General features: G+C 45.6%; 1 protein-coding gene across 3 annotated transcripts in view; it reads right to left on the reverse strand.

Annotated features, from left to right (window-relative positions):
- RASGRP1 (RAS guanyl releasing protein 1) overlaps positions 1 to 18,976 on the reverse strand; it is an 82,397-nt gene extending 63,421 nt beyond the window's left edge. The window contains exons 1-2 of one of the 3 annotated variants that reach the window (XM_059181127.1): positions 18,818 to 18,976; positions 13,848 to 14,032 (exon numbers count right to left, since the gene is read on the reverse strand). In XM_059181127.1, coding sequence (XP_059037110.1) covers positions 13,848 to 13,923 — 76 coding nt within the window. In that variant the 5' untranslated portion in view covers positions 13,924 to 14,032; positions 18,818 to 18,976. The other 2 variants (XM_059181124.1, XM_059181126.1) reach the window with 2 other exon arrangements.
- Positions 18,977 to 26,145: the final 7,169 nt, after the last annotated feature.

Below are 26,145 nucleotides of genomic sequence, written 5' to 3' on the forward strand. Positions count from 1 at the left end.
TGTTCGATCACATTTTTTGGGTGCAACAGGCAGATACTGTTGTATGTGCCCAGAATAGCAGCCTTCCTTTGGGAAACATTACTTCCCCAACCTCACTCTTGTGATTTTAGTCAGGAACGCTCCATTCTTAAATTACTCCATCCTTGTGACCACAGTTCATTGGTTCAAACAGCAGCCACCCGCCTCAATTTCAACCACTCAAAGTTCTTCCCTGGCAATTTTTTTCACTGAACTTGAGGCAGGGGGGAAACACGAAATCTTTATTGATAAGATATCCAACTAACAGCCGTTAGTACTGTATTTGGGAGAATACAGAATGATGAACTGAGAAGCAGAGAGAAACAAGTCTGAGAGAGAAGACAGGGAGGAACGAAAGCAGAGAGACAGAGAAGTGCTAGTGTCACCTGATGCTGGCCTAGTCTCTGATTTCAGATGTTCCCAAGGCCTGCCCAGGCATCCTACACCCATCCCGCACTCTAGTTATAGGAAATGTCTGTATTCCTTCTAATAAATTCCATGAGATAGCTCATGTTGGATTTCTGTCATTGACCTAGTATTTTGAAAGATAAGAGAATTACTTTTTGTGGTCTTATTTACTCAATACATGTTAAATAGCTTAAATTAAATGACACAGTCATTCCAGCCAGGTATCTCCAACTTATATCTGTATAATGTGGTTTTGGATCCCTAGGCAGTTTGCATTACTCTGAGGGAATGATACACTAACATTCAAATCTACAGTAATAATTATTACTACTATTTTTGAGTATTACTATGTAATTGCACTTTGATAATATTTTATGTAAATGCATTCTACTAAGGCAACCATATTTATTTTCCAACCAAACTAAAACCTTCACAATTTTTCCCCATTATCATCCATTTTATAGATGAAAAAAATTATAGTAAAATAACTTGCCAAATAATTTGGTAAATGGTTGAGTCAGGAGTAGATTCTAAAGACCACGAAAGCACTATGTGGTTTCCCATGGCTCCCCTCTGTAATCTGCTCACTGCCCCCTGAAATCAGGCTACGCCACAAGCATGGCATTTTCCAGATCAAACCTGGGTGTGTGTGTGGTGAGGTGGGGTGGGGAAGAGAGTATTACATTCTCTCACTTACTTAACTCCAACTCCCACCTCTGATGGTGAGATTGAAGATTAAAGATTTCAGTTTTGTTTGTCTTTCTGGATACCAGATATTCAACATCTCTATGTTGAATAGGGAATGGGCTGAATGTGATGTGGAAAATCAAGTTTAGGACATGAATAAATTATTTCTTTGGTATGGAACCAAAGTATCCCATTCTTTTTTTTTTTTTTTTAAGATTTTATTTATCTGACAGAGAGGAAGAGATAGCCAGAGAGGGAACACAAGCAGGGGGAGTGGGGTGGGAGAGGGAGAAATGGGCTTCCCACAGAGTAGGGAGTCAGATGCAGGGCTCCATCCCAGGATGCTGGGATCATGACCCCACGACCTGAGCCAAAGGCAAATCCTAATGACTGAGCCACCCAGGCATCCCTCCCATTCTTAGTCTTTACTCTTTGCCTCCCTCTTTAACATATGCATAATATTCTATTTCATAATCCAAGAAAGTTAGAAAAAAACATTCCTTTGAATTTTCTGTAGTTCTTAATAATCTATTTTTCTTAGCTTTGAGGACACTTTTTAAGATCTTATGGAAAATTACTATTTTTGATTTTTAAAAAAGATTTTATTTTTAAGTAATCTCTGCACCCAGCACGGGGCTCAAACTCACAACCCTGAGATCAAGAGTCGCATGCTCTTTGGACTAACCCAGCCAGCGTCCCAATATCTTATGAAAACCTGTAGTGTATACCCCAGTGGGCAAAGCAACGTAGAGAGCATTTATGGACTTAACCCAGCTTCAGCAATGATCAGCACATTGCCAATTTTGGTCCCTGTGTACCACACTCACTTCTCTGTCTCATATTATTTTAAAACAAATCCCAAACATAGAATGTCATCAGTAAGTACTTCAGTATATACTTTTGAAAATAAGGATTCTTAAGAAAAATATACATTAAAATGCCTAAAACAAAATGAATATTAATTCCTTAATATCATGGAATACCCAGTCAGCATACCAATTTCCAAATACAAATAATTAATACTAATGTAATAGGAGTTTATGTATACATATACACAGTTTTTAGAAAAATATTCACTATTTTTTCTTTTAAAAATAGTGAATATTTCTTTATTTATTTGAAAATATTCACTCAGGGTCCTGGGATCGAGCCCTGCATCGGGCTCTCTGCTTAGCAGGGAGCCTGCTTCCTCCTCTCTCTCTACCTGCTTCTCTGCCTACCTGTGATCTCTCTGTCAAATAAAAAAAAAAAAAAAATTGAAAATATTCACTATGACTGAAGTGTCCCGTAAGTCTCTTTAGTCGAGAGGGTCCTCCTCCACCTTTCCTGGGATTTTGAGGGCACACTTTCTTAGTTAACTAAGGCTAAGTCCATCTCAAGTAGATATTGGTGGTTGCTGGGCAGGTAACAGCACTCAAAGCCATTGGGGACAGAGAGCATTGGGGAACCACAGGCATAGTAAGTGTGGGGAGCTTTTTCTTTGGGGCTTAAAGCAGAACCAGACAGTTGAACCCCAGGGTCACTCTCTGAGACCAAGCGCCCTGCTTCTCCTTGGCAAAAACGGAAGGGCGGGGCAGCTGGCAGCATGGGTACTCCAGCCGTGTTCTGGGAAGCAACACATAAGAAGCTGTGTGACCTCAACTACCTGGGAGTAGAAGTAAATGGTGAAACCACCAGAGCAGTTCTGGATGGAGTAAATCTGGAGCCCATGATGCTGATGAACTGAAAAAAGCCTCTGGCATTGAATAACTACGCCAAAGCCTCCAGAATGATTAACTGCTCATCGGTTTTTAAGGATGCTCTGTAGGCTGTACCCCATTCTAACACAATGGAACCATAAATGCTAAAACTAGAACATTTCTTGGCCTCTTCAATGCCCTTGGTGCCCTCTTAAAATGGGGTTGTTCACAAGATGACAAAAACAAGTCCCGGAAGGGGTTCAGAGAGAACGGTGAAGGAAAGCCAGACCTGGCTATCGTTGCTCCTCTACCCCAGAAATTCCCCGATGACTTCATCTCGGAGCACCTGCCTACTTTGGTTAGTCCATGCTCTCCTTCACTGTAAAACCAGTCATCTCTGCTTTTCCCTCCCCTGCCAAGAACAGTGCCTCTGGTTTCCACTTCTTTTGTCCACTTCAGTGAATCAGTGGTGTCCTCAATCCAAGCTCTGTCCCAACAGCTTGAAGATTTTGGAAATACCTCTGCAATCTCCCCAAGGCCTTTGACTATTCTCTGGAAAAAACCAAAGTACTCAACATGGCCTGCCACACCACCACCCACCACCTCTTTCCCTCTGCAGAACAGAGATGAACCAAATTGTAGCATCTTTGTTTCTTCTATGTATCTTTCCCAGTTTCTATGTCTTAAGATTCCTTCAGAAAGTTTATTAATAAATACAGATTTTCTCATTGTTTCTGAAAGTAAAGCTTCTTTTCAACAAAAGCCACCTGACTTTCTCTACACATTAAAATAAAACAAACACATCTTAAATTTTGAGTTAATGGAAGTATTTTTGTTTCCTTGTTTTGTTTTGTTTTAAGATTTTACTTATTTATTTGACAGAGAGCGAGAGAGATCACATGCAGGCAGAGAGAGGGGGGGAAGCAGGCTCTCTGCTCAGCAGGGCTTGATCCCAGGACTCTGAGACCATGCATGACCTGAGCCGAAGGCAGAGGCTTAACCCACTGAGCCACCTAGGTGCCCCTGTTCCCTTGTTTTATTACAACTATGGTCAGCCATGGTTATCATAATTAGCACTCAGCAGTAAAAAGAAATGAGTAGCTACTCTTCTTGTAATGCCATTCATTCCTCATTAGACCCATTTTAGTTGCCAGACAACCCTCACTTTTATGTCCCACATTTGAAGGGACTGTGCTGAAATCATTCCTTAAAAATCCATTTTAGGTTTGAACAGCAACTCTGTGTGCGAGCACAGCTCTACAAATACTAATACTGACTATAAGATTGTAACCGTTTAAAATGTGAATGGTAGAAAACAAAGAGTTAGTTACAGTGACTCTACCACGGAAAAGTTACCATGATTATCGCACATGTGAAAAACATGTGTAGAAGAGAATCCAGAGAGATACACCAAACAATGTTAGTAAGGCTTATCTTGCTCTTGGTGGTAGAATGGATGGCTACAATTTTCTTCTTTTTGCTACACTGTGTTTTCTAAATTTTCTACAGTGAGCTTAAATAAGTTTTAAAGTTATTAAAATTTAAAAAGTAAACATGAGGGCTGAGTTACAGTTAGAGCTTTGTAAACCTAAGAACTGATCAAACGGTGCAGATTAAGTGACAATTATGTCTAAGGTGTATTAATACAAACACCATGTTGTTCACAGTAAATACTCAGGAGTTAACTATTACTAAATAATATTGTAAAAGTCTATGTAAGTGGCAAATTGGATGCTGTGTACTTTTTTTTATTGCAGTAAAAAAAATAAGAACAGACTCACTCTATATTAATAACTTAGAAGAAATGGATTTAGATTTGGCTGGTTATGTACATCTCCACGGTGAGGGTACTTCAAAGAGATCAAAAGTACGTTCTTTAAATACATAAATAGGTAAAGGACTTTCTTCAAATTTACAGTCAATATCATGATCAAGAACACATGACAACTTCCCCCAGACACTGTCAATACCAGAAATCACTTCAACACCACCATAGTAAGGGGAAACTGAGGCTCTGAGTTACAAAGTGACTGTCCAAGCTCCCTAGTTTTAAGCCAATGACAGTCTCAGAAACAAAACTGGAGGCTTCTCTTTTTTCCCTCAGCAAAAACCTACCGACAAACTTTCACTGATCACCTGCAAGACTAGTATATGGAACTATTATCATACAATGGATTTATTCTGTTCAAAACTTTGATTAAATGACAATGCAACATTCACTAAAACTTTGTAATACGGAAAGGAAAAGATTTAAAAAATGAGGAACAACAAAAAAATGTAAAATTTCTAAACATTAAAATCCTAAAACTGACATAAAAAATGGAAATGGGTTGGAGGTGCGGGAAATGTCCATAGCAAATGGCATTCAAAGAGTTAAGAGCTTTATCATATAAAAAGCTTTCGCAAACCTCTAATAAAGAGAACATTAAATAACGAGGGATAAATAGGTAAAGGATATGAACAGTCCACACAGTTGGAAATACAGTTAGCAAACAAACTTATGAAAACATACTCAACAGAAGCTTGGATAGAGATATACACATATATCTCAGTAGTACCTGTTACCACATAGAGGGAAATGGAGGCAAATGATTGCATAGATGCAATCAGAAAGAGAGACAGCATATAACACATTTAGAACAGAGGTCAAAAAACTGAGACTGGGTTGGCCAAAAATAAGGGACAGTTTAATGACGGAGAATTTTTAGAGGATGTAAAGTTAAAAACAAAACAAAAGAAAACAAAAAAACTCAGATAGCTTCAACTCCAGAATGAGACTCTCTGAGTTTTTAAGTTCCACTGTGGCTTTAAGATAAATCTGCAACTTCACTGATGTTTCATTTCCTTATCTCTAAGGTAAATTGTTCCTTTGTGAAGTTGTTTTATAGGATACTTACAGAAAAGAAGACAAAAGATGACAAATAATTACTTCTCCTACTTAGGTGATACAAAGTAACCATTCCAGTTTTCAACTCTCCTTCCCACAGACACTTTGCTAAGAATCCTCTGCAGCTGGGAGGAGGTGGTGGGCTGGGAAAGGGTTAACAATGCCTCTTGGTTGGGGGGTGTGTGTTCATCAGGAGTAGCATTTGTTTATTTCCATGGTGTGAACAGAGCCCCCCCCCCCCCCCCGCATGGCATCCACACTGTGCCGATACAACAGGCAAAACCTCAAGAGCACAGAGAAGAGTAAAATGTGGTCGTACATTAGGAAATGGTGAGTCTAGGGACTTCTTGCCTTCATTTTTAATATAATTGTAAGCTGACATGCTTTAATTTTTAATGGAGGTTGTGTCTAACAACTGGCTTAAAAACTTCAGAAAATACAGCATTGCTTTTGTAGGTTAAGACTTTCGGGACTGCTCCAGTGCAGAATTGACTGTGGTGCCTGTGAGGCTGGCTGGCCCTGCTCCCGTTTGTGGTCTTTCCCTAACTGGGAGGTAGCCCAAACTACCTGCAGACCAAGGCTCACAGTCCAGCAGCTGGAACTGCTCCAGGCAGAAGAGGGCCTGGGGGTGGGCCCTCCAGAGGCCTCTGCCATCGGGACTGTTTCAGCCAACTGCTGAGGACAGTGTGTTTGCTTTCACACCATTTCCTACTGTGTTACGACCATGGACTTAAAAATCTTCATGTCAACATGTGGCCTTAAAAAAAATCGGTTGGATTTTTAAAAGTGGCACTTTTAAAAAAATATTATTTATTTATTTGTCAGAAAGAGAGAGAGTATAAGCAGGAGCAGCTGCAGGTAGAGGCAGAAGCAGGCTCCCCACTGAGCAGGGAGCCCAATGAGGGACTTAATCCCAGGACCCTGGGATCATGAGCTGAGCTGAAAGCAGATGCGTACCCGACCGAGCCACCCAGATGCCTCAGAAAAGTGGCACTTCTGGGAAGTACTTAGATGAAGCACCTCTCCTGCTTCCCAGCATTGCCACTACTTGCAGGCCTCCGACCTCTGGGGAACACGCACACAATAAGGAGCAAGGCCCTAAAGCACCCCAGTTAACTGGTCTGAGTGTGGCTGACAGGAGGAAATGAAGGCAAGGAATATTGCCTTGGAGTGCAAAGAATGAAAGTGTAGTTGTAACAGACACCCATGTTGTTAATTTCCACGGTCAAACAACTAACGGGCGGAAGTTTTGAAGGGAGTCTGCACACCTGAGAAGGGCCAACAAGTGTGCTAGAAAACAAGATTTCTCCAAATCAATTCATAGGTCACCTCCCTCAAATCCACTTAGTGACTGGGGCGCCTGGGTGGCTCAGTGGGTTAAGCCTCTGCCTTCAGCTGGGGTCATGATCTCAGGGTCCAGGGATCCAGACCCACATCCGGCTCTCTGCCTGCCTCTCTGCCTACTTGTGATCTCTCTATCAAATAAATAAATAAAATCTTAAAACAAACAAACAAACAAACAAAAAACACCAAACCACAGTGACTGTGCAGAGAATGAAAAATCTCTGGAGGTGACCTTCAAGAATTTGAATGAAACCCTCCCTCCCCCAAACAATTACTGCTCAAGTTCAAGTTGGAGAACCTCTAGTAGAGTAGAAAGAACAAGAGCCTCAGAGATAAGCCAACCAGAGTTCAGATGCCGGCAGCTCTCCCACTAATGAGGTGGGCCACTTTCCACAGGCTATGTAACAACCCCAAGCTTCAACACTCTAGTAATTAATAAAGCAAAATAATACTCACCTCATAGGGTCGCTGTGAAGATTCACAGGCCCAGCTCAGATAAAGGCCCAGCACCCCACACAGCCCACAGTTAGTGTTCAGCTACTGTCTGTCAGTCTCTCAGCAGTAACCCTTATCTCTCTGGATGGACTCACCGATTTAATGTGCTCAGAATTCCTGAGACACTGTCAACCTTATGCACTGACATTTTTCTATCACAGAGGGAGGGCTGCCACGGACACCACCACAGAGGAGAGCACAGATGAGAGTGAAGGGGACCTCCCACCTCCTCCTTTCTCAAGCCTCGCAATTACTGTACCTCACACCTGAGAGAGGGCAGACACGTCAGGCTGGGGCACTGGGTGCTGCCAGCCCATCAAAGATGCAGCAGAGGCACTCCTGGGAATCAATAGCATCTTGGTCACAGAACGCTAATGCGCTTCAAAGGGTTAACAACAGTCATGACTGGCAGCTTCTCTGAGGCCTCGACGCCTTACAACATGGGTGTCCCAAGGACCATTCTCAAAAGTGACACCCCAGCAACTGGGGGTCCCACTGAGGAGGCTATTGGGTTAGCTCTGGTCTTCCTCACAAAGGACCTGTCATCCATAACAGACAGGGCTTTGAGCCCCCCTCCCTTTTTTTAAATTTCTTTTCAGCATAGCAGTATTCATTGTTTTGTACTACACCCAGTGCTCATGCAATATATGCCCTCCCCAATACCCACCACCTGGTTCCCCCAACCTCCCGCACCCCCCCCGTCCCTTCAAAACCCTCAGGTTGTTTTTCAGTGTCCACAGTCTCTCATGGTTCACCTCCCCTTCCAATTTCCCTCAACTCCCTTCTCCTCTCTATCTCCCCATGTTCTCCATGTTATTTGTTATGCTCCACAAATAAGTGACACCATATAATTGACTCTCTCTGCTTGACTTATTTCACTCAGCATAATCTCTTCCAGTCCCGTCCATGTTGCTACAAAAGTTGGATATTCGTCCTTTCTGAAGGAGGCATAATATTCCATAGTGTATAGGACCCCATCTTCCTTATCCATTTGTCTGTTGAAGGGCATCTTGGTTCTTTCCACAGTTTGGCGACCGTGGCCATTGCTGCTATAAACATTGGGGTACAGATGGCCCTTCTTTTCACTACATCTGTATCTTTTGAGTAAATACCCAGTAGTGCAATTGCAGGGTCATAGGGAAGCTCTATTTTCAATTTCTTGAGGAATCTCCACACTGTTCTCCAAAGTGGCTGCACCAACTTGCATTCCCACCAACAGTGGAAGAGGGTTCCCCTTTCTCCACATCCTCTCCAACACACGTTTCCTGTCTTGCTAACTTTGGCCTTTCTAACTGGTGTAAGGTGGTATCTCAATGTGGTTTTAATTTGAATCTCCCTAATGAGCCCCTTTTTAGCACTTGGCTTTGTTTCTTGGAGCTGCCCGTTCTTGGGTGGAGTACCCCTCAAGATCATGGCCCTGGGCTTCTGGTCATGTGTCCTTGCTGCCTCTGGGCAGCTCACTTTGGTGCGCAGACTGTAAGTTACAGAGTGGTGAGGAATACCTCGCCTTCCCTTTGCCACAGAGGGAACTGTGTGTGGTCCCAACACACGTGTGTCTGCCTTCTTTGGCTCTGATTTTTAACAGTTTTTGCCCCTACTAAGTTGAGGTCTATAAAATGCTTTCAACACTTTAGTGTTCCATGGTGCAGAAAATATCCCTATTAGCTTAGGAGGTCTTTGTATAGCACTAGTGCAATGCGTATGGTGATTTTAATTAACACTTTGTTCAAGATAGAGTTTCAGGGGGACATATACACAGGGGGTCCAATGAATATTTCTCATATTGAATGGAGTTTAATTTTTCACCCGGAGGACTCCAGACCTGCAGAATGTGGGTACAGGGTTCAGGCCTATTCTGTGTCCCCTGTACGAAGGGAGGCCTCCCTAGGAGAAGGGTCTGAGCGCACCCCAGCTCAGGTCGCAAGTGGCTGGTGGGGACGGAGGAAAAAGCACACAGGCAGCATGTTTTCTCTCTGGACCTGGGGGCATGAGGCAAATTGCCACAATCCTCAGAGACTCAATTTATTTTCTCATTTGTCCAATGGAGACAATACCACCTGACCTGTCAATTTCAGAGTGGTTTTAAGTTTAAAAGAAAACCAATACATATGGAACTCCAAGAAAAATTAAACAACACTCTATAAATATAAGATATTAGCTAAGCTGCATTTCCCTTCACACTGACAGGTACGACAAAGACGCTGAACATCCTCCCACACCCCACCTGGGAGCAGGAGGGCTCCTTGCTGGGGGTCCCTTTCTGGGACATGTTTGCAGTTTTCTTTCTGATGCAGTTGAAAGCTGTCTTGCATTCAGAAGACAGCAAGGGAAGAGTTCTGTGAATTTGGACATGGGAAGCCTTCCGTTTGGCCCCAAATGCTGGCAGCCCTCTTAAAAAGTGAAAACATTAAAAACCAGATGATCTCATAGGTCTTTTCTACCCCTGAAACAGATGGTGTGAGTCACATATGTTTGACATAAATGTACCAGGTTGTGATGATTTGCCTCATTATGCTCAGCTGAAGAGTAGATTAACGAGCAATAATATGCCGAGAAGGTAAAGCATGACCTCTGATTACTACCAAAGGTGGGAGTGGCTTGTCTCATGGCTGTAGCAGTGAACTATGACTCAAGGCTCTGAGTTTCTCATCACAGGTCTGTGACCTTGTCTGTGACAATGGGAGGCTCGCTGGAGATCTTCAAGAATATCCTTAGTCTGGATGTGCCGGCCAGCCACCCTTTAAAGCACTACAGCAAGTCCCTCCTCTGAGAACAGTGTGGGTGGTAATTAATGATTGAGAGTACTAGAGAGGCGTCAGTAAAGATGCTAGATCCAAATGTCCATGATGCCTTAGACAGTTCTAAGACTATTATTTAGAGATGCTAGGAAAATGTAGATCCCACAGTTTCCAGGAGGTCTCTCTGTTGCTCTTCCCCTCCAAGTCAACCATCTACCTCATGTAACACTGTCCAGCAGACCTTCTGCCATGATGGAAATAGTTTCGATTTACTCCGTCCAGCAGTAGTTACCACTCCTGGCTATTGAGCACTTGAACTATGGCTAGTGAGGCTTACTGGGAAATGTTGAGAGGAACTACATTTTACATGTGATTTAGATTTAATTAACTGAAGTATATATGTGAATAGCCTCATCTGGCCAGTGGCTACCATACTGGACAGCACAGACCTAGCTAATCTAATCCTCCTCAAAGCACCTGCATGAAGATGAGGTTGAGAAAGCAGGGCAAAGTAAATTAACTAATTACTCTTTAGGTTCAAAACAGGCTTTTTTCCCCCCCAAGTTGGTGGGAGTAGCCAAAGCCAGAGTCTTAAGTGCGAGATTACCAAAAGACAAAAGTTTTGCCTCATTTCTGTACTATTTCCTTCTCTTTTCACTGGTTTTAAAATGAGAAGGCATCTAAACTCATTAACAAAAAGCTAGGCTAGATTTGCTTTATGCTACAGCAAAACTTTTCGGTACAAACCTGAGAAAATAACCAGTAAGATAAGGTTCAAGAGAAGCACGAGCCCTGCACTATTTTCAGATCACCTCTGAGGAGACCTGCAGAAGCACAAGCAGGCTTTTTGCCCTGGATTGTTCTTTGTCAAGGGCTGCTAGCCATCCATCCCCAGCTTGGCTCACCTCTGTAGTTCAAGATCTGCTCCCCTCCCCCACTACAGAGAGCCGGGACAACACAGCCCTCAAAAATCACTCTGTGTCTCCCGCTCCCTCCAGACAAGCTGTGGCTTTTCTTTTTCACCTATTTCATCAGACTTTCCTGATGCAGTCCCATGGCCAGGGAGCTGTGAGAACAGTGGCTGTTCTCCACACTGTGCCCTCACCCATGAAGTGAATTTCCTCAAACTCTCTGTGTATGAAGAATTCATCTTCCTGCATTCCTTAGCTGATCGTTGTTTTGCCTCATGTATCTATTTTTTCCTGAACAGTGCATCCCCCAGGTCTTCGAAGCTCTAATAAAGGGACAGGGGTCTGTCTGGTCCCTGTAATTCCCCTCATGGACTGCCCAGCCTGTGTCAGATGCAAGGGGTGGGGGGCGGCGGCTTAATCAATGCTTCCTGAGTGTGGATGAAAGACTATTGGACTCTATGGGATTTTTAAAGCTTTTGGATGTTAAGATACTTTTTTCTCAGTTTAACATATTCCAGAAAACAATGTATCTTTCACCCTTGTAGGATTTGTTGTGGAGTGGGGGGTGGATTAGGTTTGATTCTTTCCGGGAAGGACTTCAGAATTGGTCCTGGATTTCTCAGGCTGATGTCATGATTATTGGAAGGTTAGGAAAAGAGACTTGAACTCAGCCAGCAGTTGCCAAATTGGCACACAAGGAAGAAAGTTAGCATGATAAGTACTATTTCTCCATCCCTGGTCCCTATTTTCTCAACAATGAAATGGAGAAAGAAGAAAAATCCTTATTCTTGAAACAGTTCACAGTGCCCTACAACAGATAGACCTATGACTCCCAAGACCCTGTAAGGAGCTTCGCAGTTCATTCCACTGAGGAGCTGAAAGTAAAGTACACGAGGAACAACACTGCTCACAGCCATGTGCCCACCAGTCTCCTGACTGCTGGCTCCCTGCCTTGCCTGTGTATTTTCTAAAGCTATTTAAAAAGAGAAAACCAGGGATGCCTGGGTGGCTCAGTTGGTTGGACAACTGCCTTCGGATCAGGTCATGTTCCTGGAGTCCCGGGATCGAGTCCCGCCTCGGGCTCCCAGCTCCACAGGGAGTCTGCTTCTCTCTGACCTTCTCCTTGCTCATGCTCTCTCACTGTCTCTCTCTCAAATAAATAAATAAAATCTTAAAAAAAAAAAAAAAAAGAGAGAGAGAGAGAGAGAAAGAAAACCACTCACCCTGCTCCCAAAGTCATTCCTTACTGAAAGATTAGAGCATAAATAGAAAGTTAATTAAAATTTAAGACTAAACCAGTTATAATAAAAATGTTCCCTCTTTTCCAAGTTTTAAAAAAAGAAAACTCTACAACAATAAAGCAGTGCTTCTCAAAGTGGGTTCTTGGATCAGCTATACCAGCATCACCAGGGAACTTGTTAGAAATGCAAATTCTTGGGTGCCACCCCAGACCCACCAGAGCAGAAACTTTGGGGGTAGGCCCCAGCAATTTATTAAAAAAATAACACCTCCATGTGATTCTGCAGGAACATTTGAGAAGCAGTGCTTTAAATCAAGGTTGAAATCATCAAAACTACTCAATGTTGTAGTAGTGTATACTAAAAGAGTATCCCTAAAATGTTGTATCTTCCCTAATTCTATAAATAAGGTCTGACCAAGCAGCCAACATGTCCAGCCAATAACCCCTAGCTCTGAATTCTAACCCACATGCACTCTCCATGTCTTGCTGCCTGGGATCTGGTCACACCTCCCCTGCATCCCCAGGAGGCTCCCTGAGGGCCTCGGCTGGGAAGGCACTTGGGAGCTGAGCCACATGTCCACGTCCCCTTCAGGGTGGGAGAGACAGACTCAAAGGGGGCACGGAGAGGGGACAGTGATCTAGAAATCTATGAATTTCCCATCAATGGTAAGCATACCTTTTTTGGAGCAGAGCCCATACTTAGTACTTTCCCATCACTATTTCACAAATAACAACCCCAAAAGAGACAGTGCTTATAAAATTTTTTTTTAAATGGGCATCTTTGCAGATAATTGCTCGTGAGCTACACGAAGTGGTGCACCCTTCATGCTGAGGATGGTAATGACGGCGTGCAGTGTTCTAGACCATTCACAGTGAGCGTGTGTCTGTCTGCTTCTTCCCCAGATCCTTGACCTTCAATCACAACACTTACTGACCAGAATCTGCCAGTCACACCATTCTGGCTTCACCCTGTCCTTCCCTAGCCCGTCACAACCACCCTCCGATTATAAGGGGAATTATGAAACTTGACTGCCCCCATGACCCAAAGGCTTTCAAATTCCTCTTTGCTGACAGTGTTTGCTCACAGCCGAGGCTTTGCGTGCCCTAAAACACCAGGGCAGAAAAATGTCCCAGCACCGGAGGCACAGTAGCATTTTATGAGATTTCTCATCACGAGAAAAACCTCCGTCCTAAGAGAAATGGAAATGTAAACTCTCCTCAGTAACTTTTCTCACTTGAAATCACACCTCTCATCACGACCTATTACACCCACACAGTCACGTGCCAGCAGCACGGTGCACGGTCTCCACCATTTCAAAGGCTCAGAAGATATTTTTAAAGCCCAAATACAATCTAGGTTGCTCTTCTACAAAGCAACTTTTTAGGGAAGGACAAAGTAATACAGAGATTTTTATGCATGTGGGCAGTTAGCCAACTCACCGAATGACTGAATGCAGCTGTCGATGAGCTCGTCCAGGCTGGCTCCTTTGGCTAAATGTCCCAGAGACACCATCATTCGGAACTGGGTGATTTGGGCCGGGATGCGATGGGAGGGGACGGGGCTGCCGGCTGGCTTCGCCTCTAGTCTGGCTTTTGTGGCAGCTCTGCAGCCATGAGAAGGTTTCCTGGGGAAAAAGAGGAGGCAGTGAGAGCGAGCCGAGTAGCTGGGGGACAGACTACCCGGCAGCTCCAAGAACTGAAGGCAGATAGGACAGGAAAGGAGTCGAGATAAGACAATTAATCCTGAGAGCTGGGCTGATAGAAGACATACCCCTCCCACTTGGCAAAAGCACCCAATGGGACTGGTTGGCTGTTAAAGAGATAACTCCCCAGTGAGTAAGGAGGTGAGATTTCAGGGCTGCAACCTAAGGAGGTGAGATTTCAGGGCTGCAACCGGGGCCCTTCGTCGTGGGCTGCAACTGCTTTGGCCTGCTGGCTGCAGCTCCCAAAGGGGAGATGCTGAGGCGAGACCGTCTTGACAATCCTTTGAGCCTAGCCATAATTGATTTTAGCGGGGAGTCCCGCTGACTTGGTTCTGAAGAATTGCTTAATTCAGTCTCGTCTTCGGCTAACTTAATTCAACTTTAGAAATACCAGAGATGCTGCAGAAAGGCCAGGGGCCCCCAGAAATACCTCTGGCCTTTGGGGGAGAAGTCAAAGACTAAGGACCCGCCTGCAGAGGATTATGGTGGTGGTAGTTAGATTTAAAGCTAATCCTGCCTTTCTTACAAATCTTGGATTTGTTCTGTTTTTCATTGCTGATAATACAGGCAATCATTGAGTCATTTCTTACCACTAAATATTCTATTAAGTCCTTATTGATTAAAACATAAAACAAAAAACAAAAAAACAAAAAAACCCACAGAGCTAAAGGGAGCTTTACTCCAGAACTGAATGTAAAAGGAGAAGTCTGGATCTGGAAATGGCTTAGGAGTCCAACAGGGTACCCTCACCCTCTCTCACTTAGCTTTATCTTTTGTCATGACCTCATGAGAACAAGTCAAGTTGTTTGAAAAAGGGTATATGAAAGTTAACTAAGCATTTTACTTTCCTTCCCATTTAGACACACTCGCAGATACATATCTATAATCTTTTCAAGTTTAATAGTGATGGGTGTTGTTGCTAGTAACTTCTTCAAACATATAATTAATTCCGTGGTTTTGGTTATTTCATAGTTTACTAACAAAGAGGAGACGAAAAAATATGTACCTCAGATTCATAACTTCAGCTACTCACTCTATATTTTGATAAACACATAATGGCATCAACTAATAAGTGCTTATTCTATAAGTGAGACACTGTGATAGGCCAGAGGGGCAGGGGACCACAGTGGAAGAGTCGCCGGGAGGGGTCTCTGTAAACTGGAAAACGTACTCATTATGTTAGCTGTTGCTGTTGTCGTATAAAGGTGAATGAGGAGTTCCTTAATTCAAAAATCTAGTTGGAGAATCAGACCTAGTCCATGAAAAGACAACCCTATAAATCTTAAGTGTCCTGTGGGTGTCAAGCCTGAGAAGTGTGATGTTCTTAGAGGAGAGAACCAGTTCCAGGTGGAGTGGTGCAGGGAGCAGCTCCAAGAAGACTGAATATCATCCAGAAGGAGCCGAAATGCTCAGATCAAAATAAAATGCTGGGGCACATGTGGATTTCGGGAATCCAGCTAAGAGATCGTGTACTAAACTCTGGGCCACTCTCAGTCCACAGCTAGACTAGTGGAAGGAAGACCATGCCCTTTGAGCTCTGTTTCAAACTAGCTCCAGGATGCTGACTAGCAGTGCCCACAGGACTCTGCTTTTGACCTGGGGTGAGGCCACGGAAATTGCTTCAGCTACTGGCTTTTGAGAATATACTAACCCAAGGAAATGATTGCTGAAAGATCAAGTTGGTGCTACTGGATCTGATGTCTGACCATTACTGATTTTTATCTAGGCCCTGTGATAACCCCAGGATCAGATCAGTATCTGAAAACAAGAGAAAATAATGAACATAATCAATTGAGTACCTATGATATGGCAAGCACTGCACTGGGGATTTAAATGGTTTTCAAAGCTGATACCCCAGAAAGATCTTATCTCCATTTCATGAAGTTGAAACTGATTCTCAAAGCCGCTAAAGGACATAGTCAAGGTTGTACAACTCAACCCGTGCTTCATCTGGGCTCTGTACCTGGGGCCTCTCTGGTTTTATTTAATAAATATGTACTGTGCTTGGAAGCGTGTGCCCTTCGCTACACAAGAATCTGCAAGTAGACGGTCACAGAAGGGCTGGAAAATTCAAGACAAAAAAAATCCTCCAAAAGCAACGCTGCTACCCTAAAGGCTGGATCTCAGGTCTTATTCTTCCTGCAGGCCTCTGGAACAGTCCTCAGACACCAGAGCTAGGCAGACTCTTCATGGTCATTTCTATATGGGGAGGTCCAGGCTCCAAAAGCCAGTGCCACTGGCTGCTGGTGCAGAAGCTGGTAGAAGCCAGGCCTCCTGTGCCCCCAGGCCTTGCTCCGCAGTCAGGTTCCCTTCCCTTCCTGAAAGTACTAACAACTCTCTAAACCTGGAGCTGAGTGCCCAAAGGAAATGGTCAGGTTCTGCCTTCACTGCTTGCCTGTTTACCATAAAGACCTCCACCCAAGGCAAAGCGGGGAAAGATGACATAGTCCTTCTCAAGAGGAGTCCTTTTCTCTTAGGCCACCCCCATTACTTCTCCTCAGCCCCCCAAGAGGAGGCAACTGCTACTGGAGGCTGGGTCTCCACATCTGGCTTTTGCCCCTGGGGCTCCCAGGTGTTAACTCGAGTCTCTCAACTGTTGCATCCAGGAGAAATTCCATTTTGTCTCTCGGTTGGTGGTATCGACCACCACCAAGGACTCTGAAAACTGCCCCTGGCTCTAATTCTAGTCACGTCTCCTAATGTCAGCAGGAGGGGAAACCACTTTGGTTCCCAAGGTAATTCTCAGAGGTGAATGCATTTACAGGAACTTAAGAGGGACCAGGGGAGATTCAAGCAGAAAGGAGGAGTGTGAAGGGAGTATTCAGGGTGGGGGGAAGGGAAAGTGAGAGACCTAGTCTAGGAGTATTGAGGCCAGACAGACTCAGAGGCTCTGGGCCCGAAACACGACAGAGATGAGAGGCTACTAAAAACCAACTGCAACCAGAGAGGTCTGGGAAAATGGTGTTATCTGCGCCATAAACTAGGAAACTCTGCTCTTTTTGCTGGCAGTCTCCTGACCAGCTGCTTCCTGTCAAACCTGCAAACCCCGTTCTCTTCTGATGAAATGGCTATAGGTAAGGATGCATAAAATATTCCATTACAGGCATATCTAAGGGTATCAAACAATCCACAGAAAGAATAGTCTAAATCTCCAAAGTGTATTTTTAAAGGACTGGAGCCAAATGTTCCCATGTAAATTTAAAAAAAAAAAAAAAAAAAAAAAGGCCGAGAGAGAAACAGATAAACTTGTGTTTTCTGGGACCAGGAGCGGCCAAGGCCCAGTGGGGTTTGCCACAGGAGGCTGTCAAAACTCCTAAATGGTTCAGGTCAAATCCTCTCCAGGCACAGGTGCCTCCCTGGAGGGCACACACACTTTCGGGCTGAACTTTTTATGAAATCTAGCCAAGACAAGGAAGGGATGAAATGGAGGAAGAGAACACAGATTTCCCCAACTTTTTCTGCAGTAGAAGGTGGCTTTAATTGGCTTCTGGTGAGGACTCTTTCCAGTCCTGTCCTCTCCCTCAGCCCCTACAGTACAGACGCAATGTAATTTACCAAGGCCAACCCCCCTTCCCCCAAACTAGCTGAAGGAGCCCTGCTGTACCCTTGGGCCAACAAGGCTCCTACCCCCCTACTCCCCCTCCCCGTAGCGGGAGTGCAGAGAGGGCCAAAAGCCTTTGGCTGCATAAAGTCCAGAAGGTTAACCCTTCCTGCCGCTCCCGGGCCTGTCTGTGTGGGCTGGGCACAGCGCTGTCACACCGGAGTCCACGTGGAGGGTGCTGGGCAGAGCACCACTCCTAAGCTGCAGTCAGGCCCTCCCTGCTCTAGAGGGACACGCTCCAAGTTGCCTGGCCCCTCCAGGCCGCTTTCTCCTGCCAAGAGACTAGCACTATCACCCTTCCTTCATCTTCAAGATCCTCATAAGACATCTCTCTTGAATTGCAGTTGGGGGGAGGGGGGTACAGTTTCCACCCAGAAAGCTGTGTGTTTAGGGGGGCTCCCGCCGGCCTTTCCGGGCCCTGCCTGGGGTTCGCTGGGAGCCGGAAGAGGCCGCCAGGTGGCGCTGCCCGAGCCCCGCGCCCCGCGCCCGTAGCAGGTGCGGATTTTGCGTAAAGTCCGCAAGCGAGAGACCCAGGTGCCGGACGCCGGGGAGCCGGGGAAACCGGGGGAGGCGGGGGGGTGAGGGGTCGGTGCAACTCCGGAGCTCGCGGCGCGCATCACCCAGCTCCCTGCCCCATTTGCCCCGCGCGCCGCCCCGCCTGAACTTGAGCCGAGCCCCCGGCCTGCCGCCGCTCGCACCTCGGTCAGCAACTTCCCTTAGAAGGAGGCGCCCTCGTCGTCCTCCCACTTCCCACCCCCTCCCCGAGAGGGCTCAGGGGGCCGCCCGCCCCCCAAAAGGAAGGTGGCGCCGCCGACGGCCCGGACCCCTACTCACCTCGGGGCCTCTCTCGCCTTGCCCAGGGTGCCCATGGCCACGGCCGGCGCTCCCGCGGCCACCTCACCTAGCGCGCCAGGACGGGCTCGGCGGGGCGCGGCGCATCGCCGCCACCGCCGTCGCCGCCGCCCGTGGGGCCCCTCCGCCCCGGCCGCCCACCTGCCGCGCTCGGAGCCGGAGAGCCCGCCCGAGGCGCACCCGCAGGCACAAAGTTTCTGAGAGCGCGCCCTCTCGCCCTCCCGCGCGCGCGCACTCTCGCCCGCACCAACCACCTGACACGCGCTGATGCTATCGGCGGAGGAGCCGTGTGGCGCTCTTCGGCTGCTCTCCGAAACCCGCCCCCATCACTCGCGAGCGCCCCACCGCGCCGCCCGCCGCTCCCGGCCCCAGGCTGAAGTCTGAAGGGGAGGACGATTGGGGAGGCTTCGGGGGGCGCCGCGGAGGAGGCGTGAGTCCGAAGGCTAGGGCTTCGCGGAGCGGCTCTGGGGAGGAGGATCCTCCCCCCGCCCGCACTTCAGTCCCGCTTCGCCGGGACCCCTGGCCCCTTCGCAGGGCCCCCTGTATCTATCCGAGCACCGCCAGGGGCGGGGTAGGGAGCCAACTCCCAGGTGTGGCTCTGCCTCGGCCCGCGCCTTCCGCGCCTTCGTAGTAGCAATTTGCAGGACTTTGGCTGGAGATTGGCGCCCTGCACCCTGCGGGAGGCGGCGGGTGTGGAGGTGCGCGCCGGAGGTGTGATCCGTATCTGGCGGGAGACAGCTGCCTGGCGTCTGTGGGTGTGGGAGATGCGGGGAGCGGTGGGAAGAACCTTTCTGACAGCAGGCAGGGCCAGGAATGGTGCCCTAGCTCTGCTTGGCCCAAACACAGCGATGATAGCAGTAGCTGACTGACGGAGTGCATTGTGCTGAAGGACCTTCTATAAGTTGCCTCACTGAACCCATCCCCCCAAATCCGGAGAGGTCACTATTTTCGAGATGGGAAAAGGACGGTTTAGAGAATAACATGCCTCCTGTCACACAACCAGTAAACAGCAGAGAGAAATGTGACCTGGGCTGAGATCTGTCTGACTCCCTGTAATCGCTGCTGGGCTGTCCTAATAACACCTAATAACACACCCATTATCACTGTCACATGCCTTAATTCTGGCCACAATAATAGGTGTCTTCCCAGCCATAATGTTCTGGACCTTAAAGTCTCCCTCTGTGACTTCATTTCTATACGTCTTCATGTTTATATGCCACCTTCTAGAAAAAGAAACTTGCAAAGGTAGCTTACAAAGGTACACAACTTACCAAAAAAGTGTGTGAAATAAAGTGAAAAATAAATCTTATAAAATGGAGCCAGAAGTGAGTCATTTTTTTTAAATGCACCTAGAGTCCAATGCACTTGGCTACAAGTGGGACCAAAATTTGTCTCCCAGATTTCTAGCAGTCATGTTCAAAAGGGAGCTTTGTATAAAATTCATTTTCTGTCACATGCAAGATCAAAAAAAAAAAATTGTTCAAGAGAACATCAACTCTTCTTAATAGTAAGACCACTAAGAAATTTCTCCAGAGAATCCTCATGAACATTGGGTAATTGAACCAAGTTCTAGACACAGCCATATATATAGAAGGGGCCCATGGATATTTAATAGACATTAAATTATAGCACTTCTAGACTATACTGTACACGCATATGAATATATGTGAAATGGATGAACATACCCTTATGTAAATGCAAAATTATATGAAAGAATGTGTTCATATCTACATATACAGATAAGCAGTTGCACACAGGTAAGCAGTTGCAGACACCTGTACATCTGAGTCTATTCTGTATGTAAGTATAGAAATTATTCGTTATTCATTCAGTAATTGAGTTTTGTTGAGTTTTTCTAAAGAAAGAGGCCAACTTCTGCCTGGAAAGCATCTTTCTCTCTGGGTTCCTGAGAGCCCTGCATTCTGCATGCATCTAACTCTGTGTCTGGGCCCACCCTGAGCTTTTTGATGAGGCTTTCTAACTATTCCTACTTAAGCGATTTGTCTTTTCCAAACGTCTAAAAAAATCAGAAGTCGGCTCTATCTCTTTCTTCATCTTCTGCCATGTGGTTAGTCTTCTTGGTGTTGTCTGAGGCACCTCTGACCACAAGAACAAAGTTCTCCTTTTCTCTTGTTCTCTCTTCTGCTTCTCCTACCTCTCTGATGGGCAGTAGTCAGTGTCTCTGTAGTAGTTGAGAAGATTTGGGGACCATTGTCTTCCTCTGCATGCTTCTTGGGTGAGCTCACTCCTTGGGACTCTGTCATTCTTCCTCTTTTCAATCAGGACATCTTAACTGATGTCCATGGACCTTTTACTTGGCATTTTGGTGGGTATCTGTGAAGCTTCTGGACCATAAAACATCCGCTTTCATCAGATTTTCTAAATTATACATTACTCAGATTAGGTGTTTTTATTTTCTTCCATGACTTCGACAGGACCCATATGACTCTCCGTCTGAATATTCGACTTCAATATCTAATATCCACACCCACGTCTCCAACTGGTCACCTCCTTTGATTGTCTCAAAAGGCTTCCTTGCCATCTCTCCGGCCACATGGTGGTCTTGGCCCCCATTATCTCTGAATATGGACATGTGTCATAGACTTATAATTGGCTTCCCTAATTACAGGACATCCTCTTCTCTGATCCTGCTTTCATTTCACTTTCAGAATTACCTGATCATGGTATTTCTCTGCTTCCAAACTGCCAAGGAACCCCGTTGCCTACAGAATAAAGTGTGAACTTGTCAACATTGTGCCCCTTCAAAACTGGACCTCATCTGTGCAGCCTAGCCTCTGGCTGTGCCCTCCCAGGCACCTGACCTCTTAGGTTGCACCGCAGCACTCTTGCTATAGCTGTGCCCAGTGCCCTCGCAAGACTCGGTGCTTTTGCTTCTGCACTTCCTTCCTTTCACCTGGTAAACACACAAAGGCACAGTTTTACCCAAAGCCTGTCAAACTGACAAGTCACCCCAGAGAACACATACAGGGCTACCTCCCCAGTGCAGAGGGGTGCAAACCCAACTGCCTGCTTGTGCTCGGAGAACCTATCGCAGGCCATAGCTTCTACTCTGATGCTTAACATCTATTCTTCCATTTAAGATATATATTCACTGGTTGCCTACTTAGTGTCAGATGCTGTCCTTGGCACTGAACATCGGGTAGAGAACAAGATAGACAAGATCCTAGTTCACAGAAGCTTACATATCTATCAGGCAGATAGGAATCAAGTCAACAAATGAACAAAGACACCACGGTTTTACACTCTCGATTTCCAGGAGCTACCACTTCAGAGTCGGGTTAGCCCCCCGTGATGAAGACCCCATGAGGTGTTCCAGTTGAAGCCCCCACATGGACCTGTGAGGAGGCAGCTGCTACATTTAGGGGCACAGAGTTCTGGAGGAGAGTGACGAGAGATGGAGAGGGAAAGGAAGGAGCCAACGTGGAACCATCCTTTGCTCTCCTGCTGAGTGCTGCTCCTGTTTCTGAGACACGGAGAACTGGCCTCATTATTTTGCGACTATGTTGGCTGTCCCAAGCAACAGCACACTGAACACGGTAACTTCCTGCTGCTGCTCACCTTGGACCAAGGCTAGAGGGCTTGTCCACATAAGAAGCAGTGCCATTTTGCTCCGTGCCTGTAAGCTGGGGGCTTATGGTGGAAATCCTGCTGGTTTCTTTCTCCTTGTGTGTCCTCTCATGCATGCAGCAGCGTGCCTCCCTGGGAGCCTCTCTGGTTATGGGCCAGCTGTTCTGGACAGTATTCCGTCCCCTTGAGGCACCCCCAGAATTCTCCAAGGGATACTTTATGAATGTACTAGAATTATATTTTAAGATGGCTCATCCCAGATACAGACCTTAATTGCAAATATCCATTCTTAATTTCTGCTGCTTTGAAGGATGCTGCCTGGCTCTGTGAAGCCCTTCCCCCACAGTCAGATTTATTTATATCACACAACCGGTATTTTTTATTTTGGATTTTTTTTTTTTTTTTAGCTTCTAACACAACAAACAAACAAATCCCCACTGGCTTTTACTCTCCTCAGATGGGCACCCCTTGGAGGGGGTTTTGAACAGAGGAGGAACAGGATGGAACTTCTGCTTTAATGGGGTCACTCAGGTTGCTGAGTTCCAAAGTGACTCATGAGAGGGAAGGATGGAAGGTTCTCTGTGGAAGTGGCCTTCATAGTTTCCAACTCCTAGGTCCCTCAGGCCAGTGGCTTTCCAACCGCTTTGAATATTACCTCACAATGAGAAGTACGAAATTACATGTTTTACACTCTGTGACTCAGATGTACATTGACACTACATGTTGAGACTGAAACACAAGCTCTGTGAAACACAATCCTTTCAAATATATATTTTTTGAATGACATTAAGAAATGAATTCTGGTCAGGACCCACGAGATTGATCCAGGACAGGGTTGGGATCATAGTTTATGAACTATAGCTCCCAAGTCTACCTGTCATGATAACAATAGATCTTGATGAATACCTCTGGAAAAGGGAACTGGTTGGCTCTGCGCATGGGGGGGCTGGCATCTTCAAGTTCATTGTTTCTCCTTTCATAACTTTTATTTTTGTATTATGTGCAAGCATCTACTCAATAAATAGATCCTATTTTGAATCGTTCTGGCAGAGAGCTTACTTTCTGATTCTGACCCGCATGGCTTTGAAAAACCAGAGTCTGGGGCCAGTAAAGGTGAGTTACCAGTGAATCTATTTTGCTCAAATTCATTAAGAAAGAAAGAAAGAAAAAAAGAAAGGAAGGAAGGAAGGAAGAGAGAGAGAGAGAGAGAGAGAGAAAGAAAGAAAGAGAGAGAGAAAGAAAGAAAGACAGACGGGTGCCTGGGTGGCTCAGTGGGTTAAGACTCTGCCTTCAGCTCAGGTCATGATCCCAGGGTCCTGGGATAGAGTCCCACATCAGAGCAGGGGGCCTGCTTCCTCCTCTCTCTCTGCCTGCCTTTCTGCCTATTTGTGATCTCTGTCAAATAGATAAATAAAATCTTAAAAAAAAAAAAAAAAGAGAGAGAGAAAGAGAGAGAGAGAGAAAGTCAAACAATATGCTTTTCACAACTATTTGGGAGGCAGAATGGCACAGTAGTTAAAAGCAGGAGATCTGGAGTTCAACTGATATTGGATTTCAGCCCTCATGCTTCCTGATAATGTGACCGCGAGCAAGGTATCTTTTCTAAGCCTCAGTTTTCATGTCTGTAAAAATGGACGCAAGCAAAGCCTACCTCATGGGACCTTGCTAAGAATGATATGGCACGGTCTACGCCTAGCATGCAGTAGCCGCTGAGGACATACTGTTTGGAGTGATGATTCTGTGCCAAGTTGTGGGCATTCAAAGTTTTGAGAACCTAGTTAAGGACTAAGAGATCACACCGAAGGGACAGTACCATAGCTCTTGACTGATGGGGAGCCAGCTTCTCAGAGGAAGTGAGGTCTGGGTTAATATGCAAAAGGTAAGAGCAGAACAGAGAGCAAAGGGGAGAATGGGGGGAAGAGAAGAGAGGGTGGGGGAGGGGAGAGACGAGGCCCGGTGGGGAGGGGAGGGGTGGAGACTGAGGAGGGGAAAGTCTTTCAGAGAAAAGGAAGGTGGGGAAGCAAGGAGAAGGAACATGCGCTTTGCTGAACTACGACACTCAGGGACTGATTCTGCTTCCCCCCAACCCCACCCCTGCCAATGCATAAATAAGGTTTTCAAGTCTGACTTAATCATATTGCCTTGGCAGAATCTGAGAGGGTTCACACCTTGAAGAGTTCCCCATGAGCTCTTTAAATCCCCTCCACTTTGGATGTGATTCAATTAACACCACTCCTCAAGTCTGCCTTTGGGTGCTTGAAATGAACTGTTGAAAAAGGACCCAGTTAATTAGAATCCAACACTGGGCTCCTTTTCAAGTGGCTGGCATTGCAAACCCAAGGGCAATAACTTAAATGCTAAAACTAGTTTTGTAATGCAACCAATATCTTTAAAAACTCCAATTGTGCACCCAGCACCATACCCACATTAATGCTACTCAATAATTTAACATGTACAAAGACACATGGGTAAAAGCTGGGGAAAAAAACCGTTCATAGAAAGATTCAAATGGTTTGGACCCGTCAAAGGATGTGGTTTTCTGGGTACAAAAACTGTTTAATATGCACTCAAAAAGGTACTGTAATAAGTATGGTATAGAGACTAAAACTCTTGAATATTAATAGATGTATTTGCATATGAGCAGTGGAGAAAACCATTGTAAACTAATGGGGTGAGTGCTTTTCAAACTGGGATCGTCTACAGACACATAGTTAAGAATCTAAAAGAAAAATTTTTTCCCTTTAAAAAGGGACCATTCTTCCCTCCTATTTAGGAAATACTAAAGTAACTTATTTCACGCCCAATTTACAAGCAGTAGGTGGGGTTCGAACACCCAATCCCACTGCTCTGTGCCAAAGCTCAGTCTCCCACTACCCCACCACGTGGGGAGTGGCTTTTCGTTCAGTCTGATCCTTTGTAATCCTTTAACAGGCTTCTGTATTCCTCTGGTTTTGGAAGTAGGAAGTGAGATTCTATGGGCCCCCCTAAAAAGGGTGTTTCTTTGACCTTGTGGGTAACTGTGCTGTGTTTCACGAATAACAGAGTGACACCCAAGAGAACATCATGCCAATTAGAAATGCATTGACTAAAAAAGCCCAAAGCTTCAATTTGCTGCAAATATTGATTGACATTGATCGGCCTCCATGTCTAATTGGCAACTGACTCAAACCTTTTGGTCAAAGTAATTTCTCAGCATGCGTCCGAACGATCGCTAAAATTTACTGTAAAAGAAAACTGTCTTTTTTGTTTTATATTGCCTTTTTTCCCCTGCACCTTGCATCAAACTGGGGATCCTTTGAACAAAGCCTGTAGCCTGAGAAGTTTGTGTTGTGGCTTCATAAGTATGGATAGAGCCTCACTGCCAACCAAGCAAGTCAACTGGCTGTTCAGCTGAATTGATTTTAAGTTAATCAGTGAAAAGCACTGCCATATGTTGTGATAAATCCAGTCAGTGCCCACTTAGGTGTGATCTTTCGTGTTCCAGAAGTGAGGCTTTGTTCCTTGAGAAAGGTTACCACATGCTGCACCTTAATTTGGCCCAGGCAGGTGTGATCCTGCTGGAGTGTTACTGCTTTGACGTCATAAGTTTGTATTTGGGTGGGGGGCGATAGGGTGAAGAATCTGGGTTAGACTTATGATGGAAAGAGACAAGTTGTATATAATCAATGTTGGCAGTTGTCTAGAAAGTTCTGCTAAAAATCTGAGTAGTTGTGACTTTGGTCTGTTCCAGCCAGAGGGAGGTAATGGGTTGAGGAAGAGGTGGGGATGGATAGTAGTTGAGTTTGCCTCAGGACTTCCCCATAGTAGGGGCCATATTTTGATATTTGTGGGCCCCTTCCTCCATAAAAATGTATTTTATGGGGACTCCTGGTGGCTCAGTCAGTTAAGCGTCTGCCTTCAGCTCAGGTCATAATCCCAGGGTCCTGGGATGGAGTCCCACACTGGGCTCCCCACTCAGCGGGAAGTCTGCTCTCCTTCTCCCTCTGCCTCTCCC

Source organism: Mustela lutreola, chromosome 7 (assembly GCF_030435805.1).
Source record: "Mustela lutreola isolate mMusLut2 chromosome 7, mMusLut2.pri, whole genome shotgun sequence".
NCBI lineage: Eukaryota > Metazoa > Chordata > Mammalia > Carnivora > Mustelidae > Mustela > Mustela lutreola.